The sequence below is a fragment of the Diabrotica undecimpunctata genome, chromosome 8, assembly GCF_040954645.1.
Source record: "Diabrotica undecimpunctata isolate CICGRU chromosome 8, icDiaUnde3, whole genome shotgun sequence".
NCBI classification, from domain to species: domain Eukaryota; kingdom Metazoa; phylum Arthropoda; class Insecta; order Coleoptera; family Chrysomelidae; genus Diabrotica; species Diabrotica undecimpunctata.
This window is the reverse complement of record NC_092810.1, coordinates 140,204,993-140,227,663: the sequence shown is the minus strand read 5'-3', so window position 1 is coordinate 140,227,663 and position 22,671 is coordinate 140,204,993. Positions and strand designations below refer to the sequence as shown.

The 22,671-nt window shown below is 32.1% G+C and overlaps 1 protein-coding gene across 2 annotated transcripts in view; it reads right to left on the bottom strand.

Annotated features, from left to right (window-relative positions):
* Nucleotides 1-22,167, bottom strand: part of LOC140448112 (solute carrier family 25 member 16-like) — a 30,103-nt gene extending 7,936 nt beyond the window's left edge. The window contains exons 1-4 of one of the 2 annotated variants that reach the window (XM_072541184.1): nt 22,013-22,167; nt 14,110-14,271; nt 2,271-2,423; nt 612-811 (exon numbers count right to left, since the gene is read on the bottom strand). In XM_072541184.1, coding sequence (XP_072397285.1) covers nt 612-811; nt 2,271-2,423; nt 14,110-14,170 — 414 coding nt within the window. In that variant the 5' untranslated portion in view covers nt 14,171-14,271; nt 22,013-22,167. Of the gene's footprint in view, nt 1-611; nt 812-2,270; nt 2,424-13,745; nt 13,870-14,109; nt 14,272-22,012 lie in introns of those variants that run through there. The other variant, XM_072541185.1, reaches the window with a different exon arrangement.
* Between the last annotated feature and the right edge of the window lie 504 nt (nt 22,168-22,671).

Genomic DNA, 22,671 nt, shown 5'->3' with positions numbered 1-22,671 from the left:
TTCCTTCTTTCTTCTATATCACTCTTAATGTTTTTCGCAGCATTATGCAATATGTTTTTATTTTATGGTAGCTTAAATCATACTGCGACCTAAAGATCTATTGTGTCTTCCTTTCGCGCAGTCCTAAATCTCCAGGAAGTTTCTTTTCTTTTTTTCAAGTGCGCTGTCCGCTGCTAACGTTGGCCATTAACATGGCAATTCTGATCTTGCTTACGGTAGTTTTGAATAGTTGACAGATGTGCGCCGAACCACTTTCGCAGGTTTTGGAGGCATGAGTGTCTTCTCCTGTCTGGCCCTCGCCTACTGCCTATTTTTCACTGGATAATCAATTGAAGGGACGGTAGTTAAACCGTAGTTCTCACTGACCGCATTTACCCTTACCATTGATCTATGCTCCTGGCAAAAATCACCGTGTCATCGTCATATCTCATATTGTCTGTTAACTCTCCGTTTATTTGTATGCAAACATTTCAGGTCCGCGAAAGCTAGTTTAAGTAGATTTTGATACCACGACCATCATATTTGCATAGAAGAAGTCATTTTTAAAAATGCCAATTACTTCTGGTCAACAATTACTATTTCTAACCAAAATATAATATATACAAACATACCTGAAATGCTAATCGAGCTCTTATAGTGTCTAAGGGATAAGTACAAAAAACAGAAGTCAAGCCAGCTGCTGCACCAGCCAAAAATTTATCTATATGTGACGTTTCTCCAAACACTCCATCTAAGTATTTTTTGTATAGCTCAAACGAAGTAAACTGAATAGCTGCATACGGAAATATCCGTACCATTTGTGCTCCATTTCCTAAAAAGTGAAAAATATAAGCATGTATATATATATATATATATATATATATATATATATATATATATATATATATATATATATATATATATATATATTAAACATAAAGCTAAGATTAATACTATTACAGGAATTAATAATAAACTCAACAGGCTTCCGGGTTGAACCGCGTCGATTATCACTGCGCCGAGCTTTCGACATCATCTCTGATGTCTTCTTCAGGGATTCAGGGAAATGAAAGTAAGTAGCAATATACAAAGAACACAATACGTAGAACTTTGTAAGATAATAAGGAAAAGTATTAAGGAAGACAAAAGAAAATACAATGAAAGACTAGTAGAAAAAGCAATAGAAAATAAAAAAACTAGAAGAAAACAAGAAAAACATTAATCATTGGGAAGAAGCATATCGTTGGTCTAAAAAACGAAACACCAGAATTACAGACAGAAATGAAATAATACAATTTCTGCTGCACAGCCAAGACAGCAAGCTGGCTTCAGAAGTGGATTCAGTACCATGGATCATATCATATCGCTTCGAGTACTAATAAGTAGAGCTAAAGAATATGAAATACCGCTAGCATTAACCTTCACAGATTTCGAGGTTTTCGATTCTATATATCCTAAGGCAGTAATAGAAGCTTTGACCAACCAAGGCATTGACAAACCGTAAATAGAAACTTTGACAAATATATACAGACAAGCAAAAGCTAAGGTAAAAATTTATGAAAACACTCCAGAATTTCCCACTACCAGAGACGTCCGACAAAAAGGCTCAGTATCACCAAAGCTAGCAAAGATAACATTGCAAAAGACATGGTTATAGTTATATAAATAATATGAAGTACCGAAATACGATTTATTATTATTGTATGTGTTACGATTTACTTTGGGGCATTCACATATCACTCAAATCAGTTGAAGTGGACGTGTAGTTTGATTCGAGTCAGTAGAATTGTTGACGTAGTAATATTGACCTAGCATTACGTACGTTTATCATTACATACCTTTAACGAGATAATAAAATACTTTATGAAACCATTGCATTTGATTAATAAATCAGTTGCAAAATTAAGAACCTAAGGACCATAAGACATGGCAGTACCTATAATAACACATCTCGACATCCATCCAATTTAAAAACAGAATTTACAATGCAAATAACTAACATTCAAAAAAACAAAATAGCATTTAAACAAAAGACTTGACAAAGAGTGAATTCTATGAGCAATCAAAGCTCGCCCTGTTACCGACTTTGCATATAAAATGTAACAAATACAGAAAGATCTAATCTAGAAAGATCATAATGACCATTCAATTGTATATTTAAGATGTACGTTTCCGGATTGTCTACCAACGCGTTTATCAGCATCATAATACACTTTTTTTTACTCTCCAAAATGGTAAAAAGTTAACAATAAAATTTGATTTTTATAATAATAAATAAATTTAGTATCAACCTTTGTAAAGAGCTAATGGTCCCTCTGATTTGATGACGTGTCGTAAACCTCCAACAACTCCGTGACTTTCGTGATGCCTATTGTGTGCTTGTAAAAGAATTTTAACTCTATCCAAAGGAGCTACTGTAGTCTTCGATAGCATTCCAGCTACACCTGAAAAGTAATAATAACTTTTAATAAACGTACTTATGCCATTAAATAAAAAGTATATACTTAAGTAAATAAGTTACTTTTAATACAAATAATTGCAGGTAATACTATAAACATAATGGTAAAGTGGAGATAATTAATATTTTAGAAAGTCTATATACGAAATAAGCAGTTAGTCCAACAGAGAGCTACATATCCTTTAGAAGAACAATGTAGGTTATGAATAGGTGGTCAAAATTGTTTTATTTATCATATTTTTTATTTGACTACATTTTATTCAAATTAATTTAACTTTTATATTAAAATAAAACCAAAAAAAAAGATTATGTTGCAGACAGGAAGTGAAAGGTTGGTGGACGGAATTTTAATGTTCTTAATTCAGACAATGCAGCTTAAGTAAGATGGTTTATAATACATAATACCAAGCTATCATAGTTGACAAGAGAGTAAGTCTAGTCTTCTTAAGGCCGGAAGTAGAAACTCCCCACATATTTTGTGGGGAGTGTGTTTTATTATTTTCCACCACATACAACTTTTGCTCACGGCTGAATTCGAGTTTGTTATCAGTTCTTCTGTATCTGTTGCAGCTTTGGCTGTACTAATCAGCATACCATGGGATAAGTGGGAACAAGTTACCAGCGTCTTAAATCTCGACCCGCTTGGCTTAAATATGGCAATCCTAATTCCAATCTGGTCGTCCAGATTGGGGGTTGGGCGTAAGGCTAATAACCTTTCCTTCAAAAATCAGATGTTACGAAAATTAACCTAGAAGAAACCGGACTGCTCAAGGGATGACGACTACTCGAGAGAAAGATTACATGAGTTAAAGATTGCGACTTGGAATATTCTATTCCTATACAGACCAGGGGCTCTACAAAATTTATTCATAAACTAAATAAGCATAGAAATAATATAACAGCTCTACAACAAATTAGAAAACTGGGACTAGAACTATAGAAAAAAATATAATATTCTATAGTTGTTATAGAATAACACCACGCCCTAGGCACTTATTCATAATAAATTTTAAAAAAAAATAAAGTATCCCATAAAATACTTTGGGACGATAAATCCAGGAATGTGTATCCTGAAACTAAAAGGAACTTTTTTTTATTTAGAACCTTTTAAACGTGTATGCCAGAATGTATGCATATGTGCTTACTGAAAGCTGAAAGCACGCACTTCTCTTTCTTGGTCTACCTTTTCTTCTGTTGTTATTGGTTTTCGTGATAGTGGATTTGACTAATCGGTGATTGGCCATTTTCGGCATTTTTTCCTTTCCCGTTATTTCAATGTGTCCTAAACATCGCATTCTCTGTGCTTTGATTACCGTCATTATTTTTGGTTCGTTATATAATTCGTAAGTTCTTTATTATTTCTTCTCCATTAACTATCTATTTTAACACCTCCATATATTGATCTTGGTATTTTCCTCTCCCATCTTTCGAAAAGGTCTATTCTGATTAATTAAGCACCCATGTTTCAGATGCTTATGTAGCTGCGGGCCTGTTTTGTAAATTCTAATTTTTGTTTTTCTTGAGACACATTTGTATTTTATTAAGTAAGGTAAGTAAAGTACACCCAGGTAAGTAAATTCTGAAACTCTTTTGAACCTGAGTTTATTTGCTCCTTCTACTTCCAATGTAAAATTGTCTTCTTTTCTTTTTCTGTTTCTCCCATTATCACGTATTTTGTTTTTTTGTCTCTTGTATTATATTGTTTATTACGATTTTTAGTTATTTCTTACTTGTCGTTGATAGTGTTAGATCATCTGCGAATGCTATACATTGATGGCAATTTTTAAATATTGCTTCCTGTATATTTATTTTGCTTTTTCTAATTTCCATGCCTTTCACAAAACTAAAGAAGATACATTTTTATTTCGATAAAATATACTTACTGATGAAGGATATATAGAACTTCCTGAAGGATCTGTTGAGTCCTTAATAATCATCTGACTGGAGAATTCAATTAAAAAAAATTATTTTTTCGTTGAAATACTTAGAAAACGATGGATTTTGGGAAATCACAGTGTTGGTCCAGTTTTATTGCCTAATAACTTGAAGATGAGTCTTACTGAAATTTGTTTTAATATTTGATCTACCCTCACATTGTGGGGATTATTGAAAATAGACATTAAATCTCCAAGAATATGTGTTTTTTTCAATAGGATGGGGCTTTACCATACTATAAAGTAAGTTCTTGTAGATTATTTTTTTAACCATCATTTTCCCGAATACTAGATTTGCAAACATGAATTCAGCAAATGACTACCACAATTGACAGACCTACCACCACTGGACTTTTCTTATTGAGATAATTAAAAAGTGTTATTTGTAACATGCTTTAGATGATATTTAACACCGAACAATGGTAACACGTGACGATATAACCACGGAAATGGTACAAAATGTTCGACAAAATGTTGAGCAATTAATATGGTATTAGTAGATTGGAGTAAATGAGTTGCAATTTGGATACCTATTTAAACAAAAATTGTTTGTAAACCTTTTTTTATTCATTTTAACGTTTATTTTTCTCGTTAATTTTAACGCAGAACAAAAAATTGGTTACACCTGCAAATGTAATTGAAATACGTACATACATTTAAAAGGATGTGTTATATAGACTCCCACCACTTACAGTTGTGAATTCTGAAGGAAATCGTTGGAGGAAACCTTGTTAAGGTTAATAAAATTACATCAATTGATTTAAGATCAAAAGAAGACCTCCTTTGACGTGTTTCGGAATTTCCCAGACAACAGTCTTCTATTGAAGATATTTCAGTTGGACTGTTACTTATATACTGTATTAGTTTATTAAATAGACTAGAACTCATCGACCATAACACAATTGACACAGAAATGTCATTGAATGAATAACCCAACAATTTCAACAGAAAAGTAAAAAACATTATCCAAAGAAACGACGTATAAGAGTAGTACCAACACGAAAAAAGATCTATACAAGTAATACACCTATAGTCCAGGGAAAAGCAAGAAAAGTACCTTATTTATTCTAAAAATTACTGTTCAAAAGTTATTCTAAATGTTTATAAGCAAAAAATCCACTTTATCATTTTCTGACTTATATTGTTGCAAAAAAATTAATTTTGGATAAACAAATAAAACTTTTAAACTATTTGACCTACCGCTTTGAAATTTTGAGCATATTTTAAGCACCACAGAACTCAACATTCCCTGTAATATGAAGGTTCTAAGTTCATTTTTAAAAATTTAACATTTATAAAAAACCGAAATTTCTGACTTATTTTACAATTTTCTAAGCAACAGATAAGGGTAGAAACATTAAAAAAAACGCCATTTTGAAGGTTTTTATATAACTTATAAGTTTTTTTGACTTATTTGTTAATAACTAATTAAGTTCAAAAAATCGATTGAAGGAAACATAATATAGGTTCTTGTTACAGAGGTCCATACTACTCAAAACAACTGTCGTTTGACTGGCCGGACCAGTATCACGAGAAAAATCTTATTTTCCTGGACTTTAAGGAGTAAAACTTAAGGTTTAAAAACATATTATTTCACACGAAATTCTAGTGTACATTATAGTTCATTATCTATTTCCTATAGTTGACGATAAGAAGGTTAAATTGAAATCAATAAAATTCTGTTTGGAATTGTTTCGGTTCAGATAATTTGGTAATGTTTTGGCAATTTGCATGTTGAACTTTATATATTTTGATAAATAATTATTAATTAATCCACAAGTATTTTCCATATATCACTAGTATCGGCACAAAAAATATCTGGAACTATATTTTGCTATCAAGGGAATAGCTATAGCATATATTTATTTGTCGTTTGTAACTACAATCATTAAAAAGTCATAATTGTCGTTAATATTAAAATATCTGTTATCTGTAAATACGTAGGAAATAAACAAAATAAACGTGTAACATTTGATTTCTTAATTAGTAAACATACACCTAATTAGATCGAATTTTTGACAAACATATAAACAAATTAAGCGTACGAATATTGAATATTTTCATATCATTCTAGTCATTGCTTTTCTGCACTATTAGAATATGTCTTTTTCACTTTTTAGTTCTTACATTCCGCTGGAAAAATATTTACTGGTTTCCTGATATAGTAGCAAGAAGGGATCGAGAGCCGCGTGAATAACACGCGCCGCTGAAACAGCTGACGACCATGATAAAATCTTATGAGCTAAACAAAACAGAGGGACTAAGTGCCACATTAAAAATATTTATGTAATGTAGGAAATATTTTGAACTGTGAAAAAATTCATGAGCACAAAAGTACCTGAACAATGAAAGACATCAGAAAGAGAAAAAGAAGCGAATGACAAATGTAAACTGATTCAGATCCCGATTCTGCATCAACCACAAGCTCAACCGCATCATCAGTAGAACGAACTGTGAGATAGGTAAAAGAGGGAGAGCGTGATGATCTCATAAGAGAATTTGTCAACTACATACAAACTGGGGAGAGTCTAGCATAAAAGCGAAAATAGATAGTCTAAACAATACTATCAAAAATATGAAGAATGAAATAATAGAATTGAAATATAAAAAAATGCAAAATCAACCAAAAGACGAAGCGATTAAAAAATGCAGACAATTGCCAATATGGCAAGCAAAACGACACAGACTAAGATAAGTTCCCCGAAACACCAAAGACATTAAATCACTATGCTTCGATATCCCAAAGATCCATGGCTACGTCCCCCATGGAAATGGATAACGAAATCACAGCGAATCACGATTTTAGAACGGCTGAAAGAAAGTCATGGACATTATCACAACAAACAACATTTATAGCCGAAGAAAATGTGACCAAGGGAGTTAAGGTGGAAGTCAATACGACTGCCGCTCCTAGCGACGAGAAAAAGAAGATAACAGAAGGGCTGGAGGACGATGCATACATATCAGTAGACAACGAAGGAACCAACTGTACAAGGCAGTCACAAAAGGACTGTCCATAAATGAAGACCCCGAAGAAATAAAGAGCCAAATCTAAGAACTGAGCATTCACATTCAATGCTGAGCAATCAGCATTAAAAAAATGAAGACAAGATACAACAAAGGACTGCTTCCAATATTTATTGTACATGTGACTTGAGAAAAAAGGACCATAAGAAAGGCGACCACACTAAAACACTGGAAAGTGACCAATGAAAACTTGAATAGACCGACAAAAAAATTCAATACTGTCCTGTAATTTTAAAGGATTTTAAAGAATTAAGCAAAAGATCGCATACAGATAGTATACACATGATCACATTTATGGAAATAATGATAACAAAATTCATAGAAAGGATAAACCAGCAGAAGGAGATGCCCCAACAGACTAACATTTCCTTTTATTCAGTGCACAAAAGTAGTCAATCCGTAACAAACGAATTGATAATAATTAAAAGATGACATCCTCCTAAAAGGGCGACTACCTAAGAAGAAAATACACAAGAAGACGATCAACACATACTCCGACACACATGAAGATATTCCCCAACTCTTTTATGGGTTGTGTAACAGTTAAAAAGCCTCCACAAAAATATATTAGTTCCCACCTCTACACATTTCGTTCTTTAACGCCAAAAATTTAACAATTGTAATTATATAAAATGAAAGTCATGTCATTAAAAGTATTTTTTCGATTATCCGTAGATATTATTGATGTTTATATAAAAAATATGCTTGTTTAGGAAGATGTAATTTCTCTTTTCATTATTGTTTCTAAACCGCGATGCAAATGAAACGCTGACGACCAAAGTCTCAAAGAATTTTTTTGTGCGGGTCATTGGTCAAATCTTCTGTTGTTACCTCTTTTGTAAATCAAATAACTTGCGTCAGTCTAGAGAATTTAAATAAGATTGTTTGTAGGTACTTTTACTTCGTGAGTTTTGTCAATCATTATTAACACCTGTTCTTGATGTTATATAATATGAAGTCATAGTTCACAAAGATGTAGTTGAATTAAACAGGAAGATACATTTTTTATTTGTTTACAAGAAGTAACAATGTTACAAATTCTGTACAACTAGCGTGACCAATGTCTGCTCTTCGTAAGCACTTCGAAATGTAATGTACTGTTTATGAATATACTGTCGTTCAATCATCATCACGGCCTTTCATTCCTGATGAAATGTTTGCCGCCCTTACCCTTAATTCTCCGCATTCTTCCTGCGTATTGCCAAGTTTTTTGTATTTGGCTTTCGTTACAATTTTCTTCCACTTATTTCGATCTGTGCATAGGTCCCTCCAGTTTCTCACTTTCAGGATTTTGATATCTCTCATAACCTAGTCATGATTAAAAATTTTTTTAAAAAAATTCAATATACTATCTGAATGTGAAATCTGATTTCAAGAAGGAAAATCCACTGAAGATGCAATCTGTGCTAACATCTACAAAGCTCTTGATAATGCAAGACCAGCTCTTTGTATATTTGTAGATTTATCAATGGCATTTGACACTGTTTCACATCAAATATACAGGGTGGTCCGTAAGTAATTGTATAAACAGAAACCGTAGATTCTGCACTTTAAAATATTACGATTTAAGCCAACTTTCTTTAATAAAATGTTGATATTAAGAAAGATGTAGGGTGTTAAAGTGGAAATTTAAAATTTTATTTTTCGCTATAACTTTTACGTTTGTAAATATTTTTGGACAAAAATTTACAGTTGGATGCCTTTGAGCAGGATAAATTATAATTTTATACTTACTTTAATGTAACTAATAGAGGGCGCCACATATGCCACATGTGTGGCATACATTTGCGCTTAACTTTTTTGCTCTTTAAGTTAGCTCTATTTGTGTTAAAAAATATTAAAGATACATTATTTTTACAAAGAAAAGGTATACTTGTAAGTAATCTAAAAATTCAACCGTTTTCGAGATAAATGCATTTTATAAGTCAGCTGCACAATAATTCTTAGTTTGATATTTGTGCGGTAAAGCACTGAATACCTGTAGATAAGCATAATTCATAGTTTATTCTTATTAAAACAACTCAAAGATGATAATGTAACATCACAAAATGCTTTGTTATATGTGCTAAATGTCTTATTGGAGATAAGATATTTCATCTTCTTCTTTAGGTGCCATGTCCGTATTCAGACGTTGGCCGTCATCATGTTTACAATGTCCCTTTGCTATCGCTTCTTAAGTTTCGATAATGGCGTTGTATTACTTTTTCTCTACCCAAACCCAAAACCCAAAATATGTGGTTTATGCAAGATGGTACACAACCACATTCTAGAGAGAAGGCAGTTAGAACATACTTAAATACAACTTTTCTGGACGTTGGATTGGTCGTGGTAGTCATATTCCTTGGCACTGTGATGAGATATTGATATAATTATTTAATTTATAAAAAATCCGAAAAGAATACTTATTGTTCATTACGTAAATTGTTTACACATTTTTATTAGGATAAATAGGAACTAGAGCACAGGTATTGAATAACACATATGTGTCCTGTTTCATAATACTTTTGCTACAAATCTAACCTGAAAGACTCAGCATTTTTACAAAAACATCATTGTTGTCCTAATAACCGATATTGTTATAAATATAGTAAACACACAGGCAATTTAGTTCAGCATAATATTAGTTAGTTAGTAAATCATAATAGCCCATTTGTTCGAGATGTAATTATAGTTACTCGTAAGCTGTAACGTAATCATATAAATAAGTAATGTAATCGATATATTCATCCATTATACATTATAGCCACCACGTAGCCCCGAATTCATTCCGCTTGATTTTGGTGTATGGGGTGCATTAAAACAACGTGTGTCATAAACATTCGCAACCAACTATGGGAAGAAATAAATACTGCAGCAGTTTCTTTAGAACCAATGATGCTATTTAAAATATGACACGATCTTTTATGGAATATATTGACAAATGAATTAAAGAAAATGGTGGACATATCGAACACTGACAAAAAGTTATGTTATATAGTTTAACTATTTCTTAATTTGGTTTGTAAACAAACCAAATTAAGAAATTTTGATTATGACTTTAATTTAACATAAAACGTAAAATGTTTGATGTAATTATTCTGTTATTTTGTCAAATCCTATTATTAATTATCCTGCTGATATATTTATTTTATTTAATATTTCGTTAACTATTAACTTTAGTTAAAGGTATTTTATACCAAAATTCAGAAGTATTAATGTTTTTGTCTATTTTTTCTTCGTTGCCTGGAGTAATTGCCTTAGATGAGAATTATGCAGCTGATTTTTAAAATGTGATTATCTCGAAAACTGTTGAGTTTTGAAGTTATTAACAAGTATTTTTTTTTTTTTTTTTGTTAAAATAATGTATCTTTAATATTTTTTATCCTAAATACAGGTAGCTTAAAGAGCAAAAAAGTTAAGTGCAAATATATACAACATATGTGGCATAAGTGGCGCCCTCTATCAGTTACATCAAAGTGTGCATCAAATTATAATTTTTCATATTTAAAAGTACCCAGTTGTAAATTTTAATACATAAATGTTTACAAACATGAAAGATATAGCGAAAAATAAAATTTTAATTTTGCAGTTTAACACCCTGTATCTTTCTTAATATCAACATTTTATTGAAGCAATTTGGCTTAAATCGTAATATTTTAAAGTGTAGAATCTACTGTTTCTTTTTGTACAATTACTTAAGGACCACCCTGTAGATACTTAACTAAACTTAAAAAATGTCATTAGAGGGCTTACATATAATATCCTAGACAGTTATCTTCTAAATAGACAACATGTTTATATAGGTGGAGAAATTAAACGGAAGAATTATATCCTATAGAGTTCCACAGGGAACAGTCTTAGGACCAATTCTCTTCAATATCTACATCAATGATCTATTCAGACTGAAAATTAGAGGTAAGATAATAAGCTTTGCAGATGACACAGCTATTCTCTATGATCCAAATACATGGGGTAATTTAAAACAAAAAGACGAAGCAGACTTTGTTACAATTCAGAAATGGTTTCAGTTTAATAAGCTCACTTTAAATGTAGATAAAACAAATTATATGCCATTTACATTGTATGTAAGTAGCCTCCCAAATCTTGGCTCATTAAATGTCGATGCAAAAAATAAAATTCCATATACATAAGGGAGAGGTGGGATAGTTGATCCCGGTGGGATACTTGATCTCCATTTAAATTTGGCGCCCAATGATATCCTATTGCTGTTCTGTTCTGTTGACCCACTTGGGTAGAGAACATGCTGTTTACTTTGTTTTGACAAATGGCTCCTACTTCAGAACACGCTTGGCCTCACTACAGTACACAAACCTGCTAAAATAATTGCTGTGAAAGGGTCAAAGCAGGTGGGCAAAATTACATCTACAGAACGAGGCGAACTGGTTACGGTGTGTGCTGGCATCAATTCTGCACGGGGTCACATGCCTCCTTACATGATATTTCCTAGAAAAAACTGGCAGGACAGGTTTCTAAGCCAAGCACCTCCTGGCAGCAATGCAACAACACATCCCAGTGGATGGACAACTTGCTCTGGTTTTCTAAAGTTTTTGGAACACTTTGTTCGTTTCGCTCAGCCAAGCCTAGATCGGAAATATTTAATTGTTATGGACAACCATGAGAGCCACTGTTCATTGGAGGCTGTAAATTATGCGAGAGACAATGGCATCGCATTTCTTACAATTCCGCCGCACACCTCTCATAAGTGGCAGCCATGTGCGGTTTTTGTTCCACTAAAGACTTACTACTCCCAAGCAGCTCCCAATTTTATGCTCAAATTTTCCGGGGGAACTATTACCATTTACGACATTGTAGAACTGCTTGGAGATGCGATTACCCGAGCCATAGCTCCTTCAACTATAGGTGGGTTCAAAGTATCTGGAATATGGCCGATAAATCCAAAACATATTTAGTCACGCTAGTGCTAGTACATCAATGTCTATAGAACCAACGTTGTCTGGGGCCCTAAAACCTTGCACTCCAACATCGGATATGATGTCTGTGAAACATTTTTCTCCACAAGACATCATGCCCTATCCCAAAGCAGCACCTCGTGCCCAATCTTCTCGAGGTAGAAAACGGGGGCGCTCTCGCATCCTAACTGATACCCCTGAAAAAGCGGAAACTGAAGAACTTGCTCTTAAGAAAGCCGCAATCAATAAGAAAAGGGCAGAAAAGCTTCCAACACTTAGAAACACTGAACTTTTCGATTCGACTGATGAAGAGGAAGATGATCTTCCCAGCCTTGCAGATAGCAGCGGTGGCTCTGATTTCCTTTTAGATGATGAGCTTATTCATGACACGGATCCTAAGCCAGACGACTACGTTTTAGTCGACTATGACTATGTTTTATGTTTGAAAAGTTTTATGCCTGAAATAAAATACATTGGAAGTTAAATTCTTAAGGCGGAAGGGACTAGAAAGAAGCTGTTTCACTTTTCCAACAGTAAAGGACGTCAGCGAAGTGGACCGGACAGACGTACAAAAGCTGCCGCAGCCGCCCGTCAGCAGAACGGCCAGGACTGCTGACATAAAATTTAACCATAGATTTGATGCTAATGTTTTCTAAATAATTGTTCTTTTTTGGCTCAATTTATTTTTGTATTTTATGTTTTTATTTAATAAATTTGTTACATTGTTTAATTTAATTACCTTTCATAATTGGCAATAATTACTTATGCTATGTATCATAGGTGGGATACTTTATCCTAGGGATCAAGTAGCCCCCTCACGGGTATCAAGTATCCCTCATGGACAGGGGTTCTTGAACCGCACTAGTTTTTTATAAGAACTGATCTACCTTATTTGTTCTGCAAGAAAGTGATTCTAGGTGAACACCCAGTGGAAACAGATAACCACATTATGAACCTGTTTAATGAAATTAAGAAAATAATTATTATGATCTGAAATAATCTTTAAACACTAAAACAGGGATCAACCATCCCACCTCTTCCCTACGAGATTAAATATCTAGGTATAATAATTGATAAACTTCAATAGTGGATAATTTGAAAAGATTCAAATTTTTAAAACAATTTTCAGGAATAACTCATTTACGAATTCTTTATTATCCACTCATACAATCTCAACTTACCTATGGCCTTTTAGGATAGGGTGGAATATGAAAACATTACTTGCATTGTATAAACATTATTCAGAAGTGGCTAATTAGAATTATTTATGGGAAAAATTTAAGATATTTTAGCGAACTGTTATATGATGAAAGTCAATATTTAACTGTACGTAAATTATTCTGTTACAAAACCCTTAAACATGAAAAAAAGATAAAATATTAAACTTTAACAATCATGCACATCAAACTAGATATTTAAGGAATAATGCAATTTTACCTAAATGTAATAAATCCATACTCCAGTGACATGTTGGTAACATAGGGTCCAAATTATACAATTCTCTACCAGAGAATTTAAATTATTGGGTGTGAATATGTCTTTAGAGTTGAATTTACTCCTCCTAGTTTAAAAAAAAGTAAAAGAGAAACTAAACAAAAGTTTACAGAACTTGTGTCAAAATATGAAAATCATACTATCTACCAAGACCGTAATATCTATATACAATTAAGGAATCTTTTATCAATTTGGTAAACAGAGTGAAATCCATTTGAAAGTACGTGCACAGCACATGCATCTTTTATAAACAATATCAACTAGAGTAACTAAAATATATATTAAACATCTAAATAAATTAACTTACCCCCAGATAGTAAATTCTTGCAAATGATTTCAACTTTTTTTTGCGATTCCAGTTCCATCATATTGTTTTTATATGTTTACTATAAATTTAGACGCTGGTAATACTCGTACACTGACACAAAATTGCACAAAATAAAACTTTCACCAGTAACATCCTCAATATCTGAAAGAATATTTTATAATGAGTATCGAATTATGTCGTTATAAAAATTAAAAAGTGGTAAAAGAAAAGAATGTCGTTATGTTACGGATTTGATTGTCACGCATAAAATGCCGTCATGTATTATAATTTCAGCGTAGCATTGTCAAATAGGTTATATTCTAAAAGATTCGCGGTTTATTTTAAAATTAAATAAAACCTCTTTCGATTTGGATTATATTGTTGTTGAACAGCTCGTAAACAATGTGGCAATAATCAAAGTCTAATTAGATTTAACGGTGGATTTTTTAGGATTGCGAAGAAGAGGATGATCCACGATTATTGATCCTGCTAATGAGTGTATTAGCCGGAGTACTTGGTCACGATAACTCAAGTACTGTCCGTACCTACAGTTTCGACAAAAAATATTGTTTTTTCTTCTGCTTGAAATCCCTAAAATTCTCTCTCTTATTAACACGGATTTTCAATCAAGATTTCAATCCAACAAGAAGGCAGTATGTTTTCTGCACAAATTAGGGAGGTGATAGCAAATTTCATTGTTTTTATACAGCGAGAAGTGGTACAAAATCAGCCTTTTAAAGACTAAGATAGTATAGGAGCTTAGAATAAAATAAAAATATTCTTTATTGTCACTGAAAATTGTATAATTTTATGAACAAAGCTTACAAAAAGTTACAAAAATGACAATAACTATTTAAAATTTACTGAAATTACATAAATCGTTAATAGCATAAAATAAAAGATAATAAAATAAACAAGCTATTGCAAAATTTAAATATATTGCAAATTGCATAATAAAACCTTACCTGCATGTTATACCCAAATACACTCATGGACAAAAATATCGAATATTTTGGAATTTTCCAATTTTTTTTTTTGTAGTCACTATTATTTCAAAATATTTTTAGGTTACTGATAATCCTCATATAGTAAGCTGATGTACTCAACTGGTTTGAAATATTTTGATGTTTATTTTGACGTTTATTCAGCGGTTAGTGTCATTCGTACATTTTATCATAAAAATCCTTCTTCACGTAAAGGAAAAATCATACTAATTCGGTTATTTTTAGTTTAATTTATTAAGTTTAATTAAATATCGTTTTGATTTAACTAAAAAACAAGTATCCCACCAATTCGGCACTGCGATGAAGTCCAAGTAGCACATATTGTAATTTTGTACGAGCAAGGAAAGGATATGCACAAAAAGGTATCGCACAACGTCTCAGCAGAACTGAATCTATAGTTTCAAATACTCTAAAAAGGTACCGCGAAACAGGAAATTTTGTACGAAGGCCTGGTCAAGGACGGCCAAGGTGCACAACCACAATTGATGACTGTTTTTTGGTTCTTAATTCTACACGAAATCGTTCATTGACATCGATGCACCTCAGAAATGAGCTATTAAATGTTAGACAAGTTAATGTGAATTCACAAACAGTTAGACGAAGATCAAAAGAAGTAAACTTAAAGCCCAGACGCCCCGCCAAAGTTCCACGTCTTCTCCAAAATCATAAAGCTCGTCGTTTGGAATTTGCAAGAAAACATATATTTAGTGGAATATCGACAACTAGAAAAACGTTCTTTTCACTGATGAGACCAGAATCCTATTATGGAAGCCAGATGGTCAAAACTACGTCTACAGAAGAGTTGGAGAACGATTCGCCAGCTACAGTGTCGCCCAGACCGTTAGTTTTGGAGTTGATGGCATAATTCTTTGGGAAGGTATTAGTTGGGAGGTACGTACCGCACTTGTGGAAGTGATTGGACGGATGACTGGTGATTCTTACGTTTAAAACATCCTGCAAGATCATGTTTTGTCATATGTTGGTTACATTGGATATGAAAGACGTTAATGCTCGACCACATGCCGCTGCCATAGTGAGTAATTATCTTGATGAGGTCCAAATTCGAAGATTGGATTGGCCACCGTCTAGCCTGGTTTTAAATCCAAGACAGCACATGTGTGATCACCTAAAACGCAGCATACGACAAAGAAATCCCGTTCCAAATACAAGCAAGCTTCAGCTTGCTGCACAGGATGAATGGAAATGGAATGCAATTTCCCAAGGATATGTCCAAAATTTACTTGCAAGCATGCTGAGAAAGATGCAAGCAGTAATAAGAGCTAGAGGGAGAAATACTCGTTACTGATCATGCACTTCTTTCAGTTTCAACCAGTTGTTTAAGCAATTTAAATTATCATTTAAGTTTAGAGTAAAATAACCTTATTTACCTAATATTAAACATTTATTTTTTTCACAATTTTCTCCGAATAAAAACTTAAAATTGTTTATTAAATATTGTTAAAATAAACTCTATTTTACAATAAACGACTTGTTTGACCAGAATTTATTTTGAAAAAACAAAAATTTGAAAATTCCAAAATATTCGATATTTTTGTCCATGAGTGTATATATAAAAATACTTTGGTTACTTGTACATAAAGGTACTGCAATTTCTTAGTTATTCGTTAAGAAACTCTTCTACTGAATAATATGGTCTTTCTCAGTCTTCTACTGAATAATATGGTCTTTTTGTGATGTTTTGACTTAATTGTAATTAAAGGAAATGCCTTATTGAAAATACAGACAAGCCTATCTAAAAAATCACTGAAATTATAGTCCACGTATACAGAAGGAAAGTGCCACCTATATATACTAGAAGTCAAGCATACATTTTTAAATTTGCGAAAGTGCTGAGCGGAAAACATCCTACCTAAACGTCGGGTTTTCGAGGAGGGTTTGTTGAGAGTGTTAAACCTGGTATACATATACTGCTTCATGATCAGATAGCCCTGCATTAATAATTGTACAGCGTACATCAAGGGGTGAAAAATCTAAGACAAAATATTCAATTAAGGTAGATATTGTTTTAGTAATTTTTGTAGGAGAATTAAAGTCCAATGTGAAATCATACGATTCGAATAATATTGACCAAGGATAGTTGGGTATCACAAGCAACAGCGTAATTTATATTTAAATCACCGCATATAATTTTTCTGCTTTTATTAGGCAGGCCTCTAACAAATTTGGCAGGTTCTGAAAACATAGTTCGTGGAAAAATCTTAGCATCGAAAGTAAGTTTAAGTACTTACTATAAAACGTATCTCTAGTGAAGTGAAAAATATAGAACGAGATGTTCTACATTATTTCTGATGACTAACAATCAAAGATAAATCTGCCCCAAAATTTAACTTATGCGGTTTTATCAGAGGGTTACTGCGTCGTATAATAAATTAGGTCACGGGAAAACAGTTCCTACCAAGAAATAAGCCACAATTTTAATTTAAAATAAGTATATTTAATATTTCAATTTCCACTTCAGAAATCGTGCTCAAAATACAAAACATTAAATAGGTATACCTAATTAAAAAAAAATTATTATACACACAAAAAAGTTAGTGAAGACAATATTTATACAGGCGGGTCACATGAACCTTTGATAAATGTGTTAAGTGATATGGGATTTCAAATGGAGAAAAGTGAAGAATGACAGGAAAATACGGGGTGTTCAAATTTTTCTTACAAACTGACCGTTTATTTATTGCTCTGAAATCGGTTAAGGTATGCAAATGAAATTTCGTGGGTTTTAAGAGGTAGTTATTGGAATTTTTTGACATACAAAATTAAGAATTTTATATTTATCATTGGCGTGCATACGGGTAATGGTGTCAATTTTTTTAAAGAAAAAAAGGATACACCACTAAGATATTCGAAATTAAAACTCTTTACTCTTTTTTGAATTTCTCGTTCAATCTGAGCCAAAAACCGTCTCTTGTCTTTTTTTGCTTTATTTTTTTTTTAATAAAGCAAAAAATTTAGCTAAATTTTTGCTAAATTTAGTTTCTTTATATGATTTTTAGAGGTTCAGTAGCACTTTCGTCTCAGACGACTTCAGTAATTAAAAACGCGCATTTTTCATTAACATGTATTTTTCATTTCTTTAATACATCTATCTGTACAGACGGATCAGGAGTATTTATCCTTTGTCTTTGATTTGAATTACCTTTTATTTCATTGTTATTATTGTTAAATTTATAGCAAATGGAAGAAAGATTTCTCTCCTAGAAAATTTGTGTCTAGGAAAAACTTTTCAAATATTCTGGATAGAAGTAGGTTGAAAACTTTCAGAGTCTAGTGATCAGCAACTATTTTGATTGGCTAAAGACCGTGAAGAACTCGCCAATGTAATCGCCAACGTTAGGGAAACCTAATATGGCACCTATAGAAGAAGAATTGATGATAAATAGTCACCGTGGTTCCGGTTGCAAGCTGCACTTACGAACGATCCTTTTCATTGTAAAAACAAAATTCCGGTTGAACAATACCGATTAAAAAATCTTATGATGTCGTTAATAGAGCAAGAACTTGCTGCAAATTTAGATCATGATGTAGATAAATTCAAAAAAATGGTGCCTTTCAACAGAAGAATGTCATAGTTTTATTATTCTGAATTATAATTTTCTTTTATTGTTATTTTTGAAGATACTTTAAACTTATGAATAAAATAAACATTTTATGAATGTTATCAATATGTTTAACATTTTTATGAATTTATTTTACACGGATTTTTAATTTTGACTCATACTCTTTAACTTATTGTTAAAAAAATGACAATGCTAATTATTATTTTGAAAATAAAAAAAAAAAACGAATTATCAAGTCAATGACTTAATAATAAAAACGGGATGACGCACTTTGTGAATGACCGAGGAGGGGAAGCATAGCTTTTTTATCGTCTACGCATGGAGCTATGGTTTTTAATTTAATTTATTGAGAAACACGCATGGAATTGCATTTACTACTCCACTTAGTATGTGCGCGAAGTATCTGGTCGCGCAATCGTTACAGTCCTTTCATTGCGTTTCTGTCTTTTTGATTTTCATTATACTTCTGCGCAATCTACCACTCCGTCCGTAGCCTGCGATAAGAAAGCTATGCTTTCAATAAAACAATCATTATTAGAAAGTCAATGACTAAACTAAGGGGAGTTCACTTATAGCCTGAGTACCCACACTAAAAAATCCTAAACATACCTATGTTCACCAGGACCTGCTTCTGAATCCTTAGTCATTAAAAAGAAGATTATTTACAACTTAATATATTGATACAATTCTCAGGTACTCTTCAAAACATCAATTTTGTACTGGTAAATGTGATCTGCTATATAAAATAGGACATATTTTTATGAAATTGCTCAAATATTTACTGGTGAACATAAGAACATATTATAATGATCATGTAAAAAATAATTGAAGAAAACATGAAATATAAAATCTAGAGATTGGGAATTGACAATTTAAAGATATAAACACCAGTAAGAGGATGGTGTATTTATCACAAACTTAAGTAATTTATATGCTTTTTAAAGCACCCCAAACTAGAATAATTATTAGCTTATGTTGCAAGAAATGCTTATCAAAAAATAAATAAACACATGTGTCTAACATCTTAATCTCACAACAATTTGGTATGGGATTTATATATTCTAACACGATATAATTGAGTAAATATTGCCAAGAATTAATAATAATATTAAAACACAACTTAATTGAATGATTATGGATGTCCTATGATAGATTTGTATGCAAAACTTAAAAAAAAATGAAATAATGAAAAACATTACATCATCTCCTTTTCATGAAATATGTAAGCTGTATATTATAAAAGAAAATGTACAAATTTTGATCTCTACACTAATAAATAGAATGTAATAAAATATAATATAGTATGAAAAGGTCCAACAGTGAATTGTTAGAAAGTCCAAACCAATCTGCAAAATACTAAGATTTTGTATATCTGTGGAAGAACAGGAAAATACTAAATACATATATTATAACTATAAGTAGGTACATTATAGTACTTTGTAGTAATCTTATATTGGATTATACAGATTTAGTAGAAATGTATACAAAGAGTAATCTTATTCAAATAACTGCTGAATTACATTAAATTTTTTATTATGAATATTTTACTCTTGTTAGCCAGAAGACCCAGAAGAACAGTGAAGAAATGAGATAGCCATGCAGTAGTCAAACATATGCAGTAGCAGAACACCCAAAAAAAACCAAAAATATGCATCACTTGCCAAAAAAAATGTAATACTTAATTTTTTTTCTTTTATTTAGGTATTTTTATTTTTACTAACTAGTTATATTATATAAAAAACAAAAACCAAAAAATATATACAAAGGGTTGTGATGACTGTATATACCTTTGAATGTGCACCCCACCCATTATTACTTTCTCTCTAATATTATTTTCTCTTAACCTTGTACTGACATCCTTCTGTTACAGCAGCCATACAGCATTAATACAATACAAAAAAGTAGATCAAGTGAATGCTCAGCTATGCAGACAAACACGCTGCCCTTTAGGCAAAAGGCCCTTCATGCACCTAATACCCTTCAGGTAGGTCAAAAGGACCAAGCTCACAGAAACTGAACATTGAGGTCACATACTGAGAAACATGGGCTCAGTGACCAGACCCTTTGTATGCTTAGCCAACTAGGAGAACAAAATTTATTTTGCTAATTCAGCTACTGAGTGGCCAAGCACACAAAATCCGAGCAGGAAGTCACTGACTTAGGTCGGTACTAGCTTTCCTGGACAAACTTTTTGGGACACAAGTCCAAAGTCATGTAAAAATTAACATCAGTCATTCATAGGAAGAAAAACTCTTCTAGCTAACATAAAATCAGGAGGCTTTACCATATATAAAGTAAAAGTAAGATGCCCCATTACCAAGGGCATCCAAAGTAAAGTTCAGTACAGAGCCTCCCAATTGCGATGGGGAGGGGTGGTAAGTTCTAGCTTGGGGGGTCATATCACTTGGAGCTGGGGTCGTACAAAAATTGTTGTGTGTGTGTACTCTTGTTAAAAGCCAGATGATGCTTGTTATTTCAATTCTTACTAGAAACAGTATACTAGTGAAAATGTTTAGGTACTTACATGGGAATATGACAAGGTTATTTAGGAGATTAATTGATCAAATATAAATATCAATATTGACAAAAGATAAATGTATCTTAAGCAATAGACGAAAAGATAATTTTAAAATAATTTGAGAGCATGAAGTCTATGAAAAGAGATACATGTTCAAAGCAAAGCATCATTGCTCAAGAGAGCAATGATGCTTTGAAGAAATGAAGTGGATAATATGGGTTGCTTTCCCATTTTTCTTCTACATATTTGAACCTTAAGACAGCTCTCAGATTTTTTATTAAAAATAAGAATAAAAGGGGATAAATAAATAAAACGAAATTTATTAGTGAGTAAAAAATTATTTAACTTCAGACTAAAAACTTCCTCCCTAAGTAATTTTCTGTAACTAACAGTAGTACTTAAAATAAAATCCTTTCCTATTACCTTATATAGATAGATACGGAATATGTAAGGTGTAAAACCACATGGAATGCAATTTAATTGGAATTTAAGAAATTTCACTTCCAATAAAATAAGTTAACTGACCTTCTGACCATGACATTGAGTGCAAACCCTACTGACCCACTTGGAATGAAGGTGAAGCAGGTATGTGCCCATTGAAAAAATTTTTAAGTTGTATTTCTATTTTATATAAATATATTTTTTTTTAAATATTGACGCATATAACTTCAGAAAATGATTGTCAATGAGATTATATGGAAAGGTTTATTTTTAATTTTATGCTGTGTTGCGTTATATTATTTTTTTAAGCGAGAACAATCATTATGTTAGTCTAAATATACATTGACAGTTTTACAAACCTCAATAATTGTGAATTGTGATCGTTCACTTCACAGTCGTCATTATAACATAACACACTAATCACAAACACACATTTCAAAAATAATATTTTGTTGTGGACTGCCGCTCGGAAGTCTGAATAAAAAATAAATACTTGGTTTGGTTTGGTTACAGTGTTGCCAGGTTTTACTGATTGAAAGTCAACCAGCCAACGTTTTTGGAAGATGAGAAAATATAATATGTATCCTCATTCTGTAAATAAACTAAGTAAATTGTATTATTTTATTATTAAGCATATACTAAAATTATTACGAAAGTAATATATTCTTCTGTCACTATTTTACAAAGATATACATTTCAATAATAATTTATTCTAACAAATTTATCATCATTAAAGTTTTTCGGTCCTGATGGAAAAACTTTTGACGGAGCTGTTGTGATTAGTGATTCGCTTATTGCGGTGAATTACACTGCGCTCTCCTTTCCTTTTTTTTACAGGATGTCACTTCTTTTTAGTTTCAATTGTTTTCGTTCTTCTTTATTTTTACAGAATTCTCTTCAGTTTCTCACATTCATTATTTTAATATCTCTGATAACCAGCTCCTTTCATCTCTCTTTAAGTATTCATCTCACTCTTTCCTATCAAGCTTTCATCTGGTAACTTTATCAGCGAGTCAGG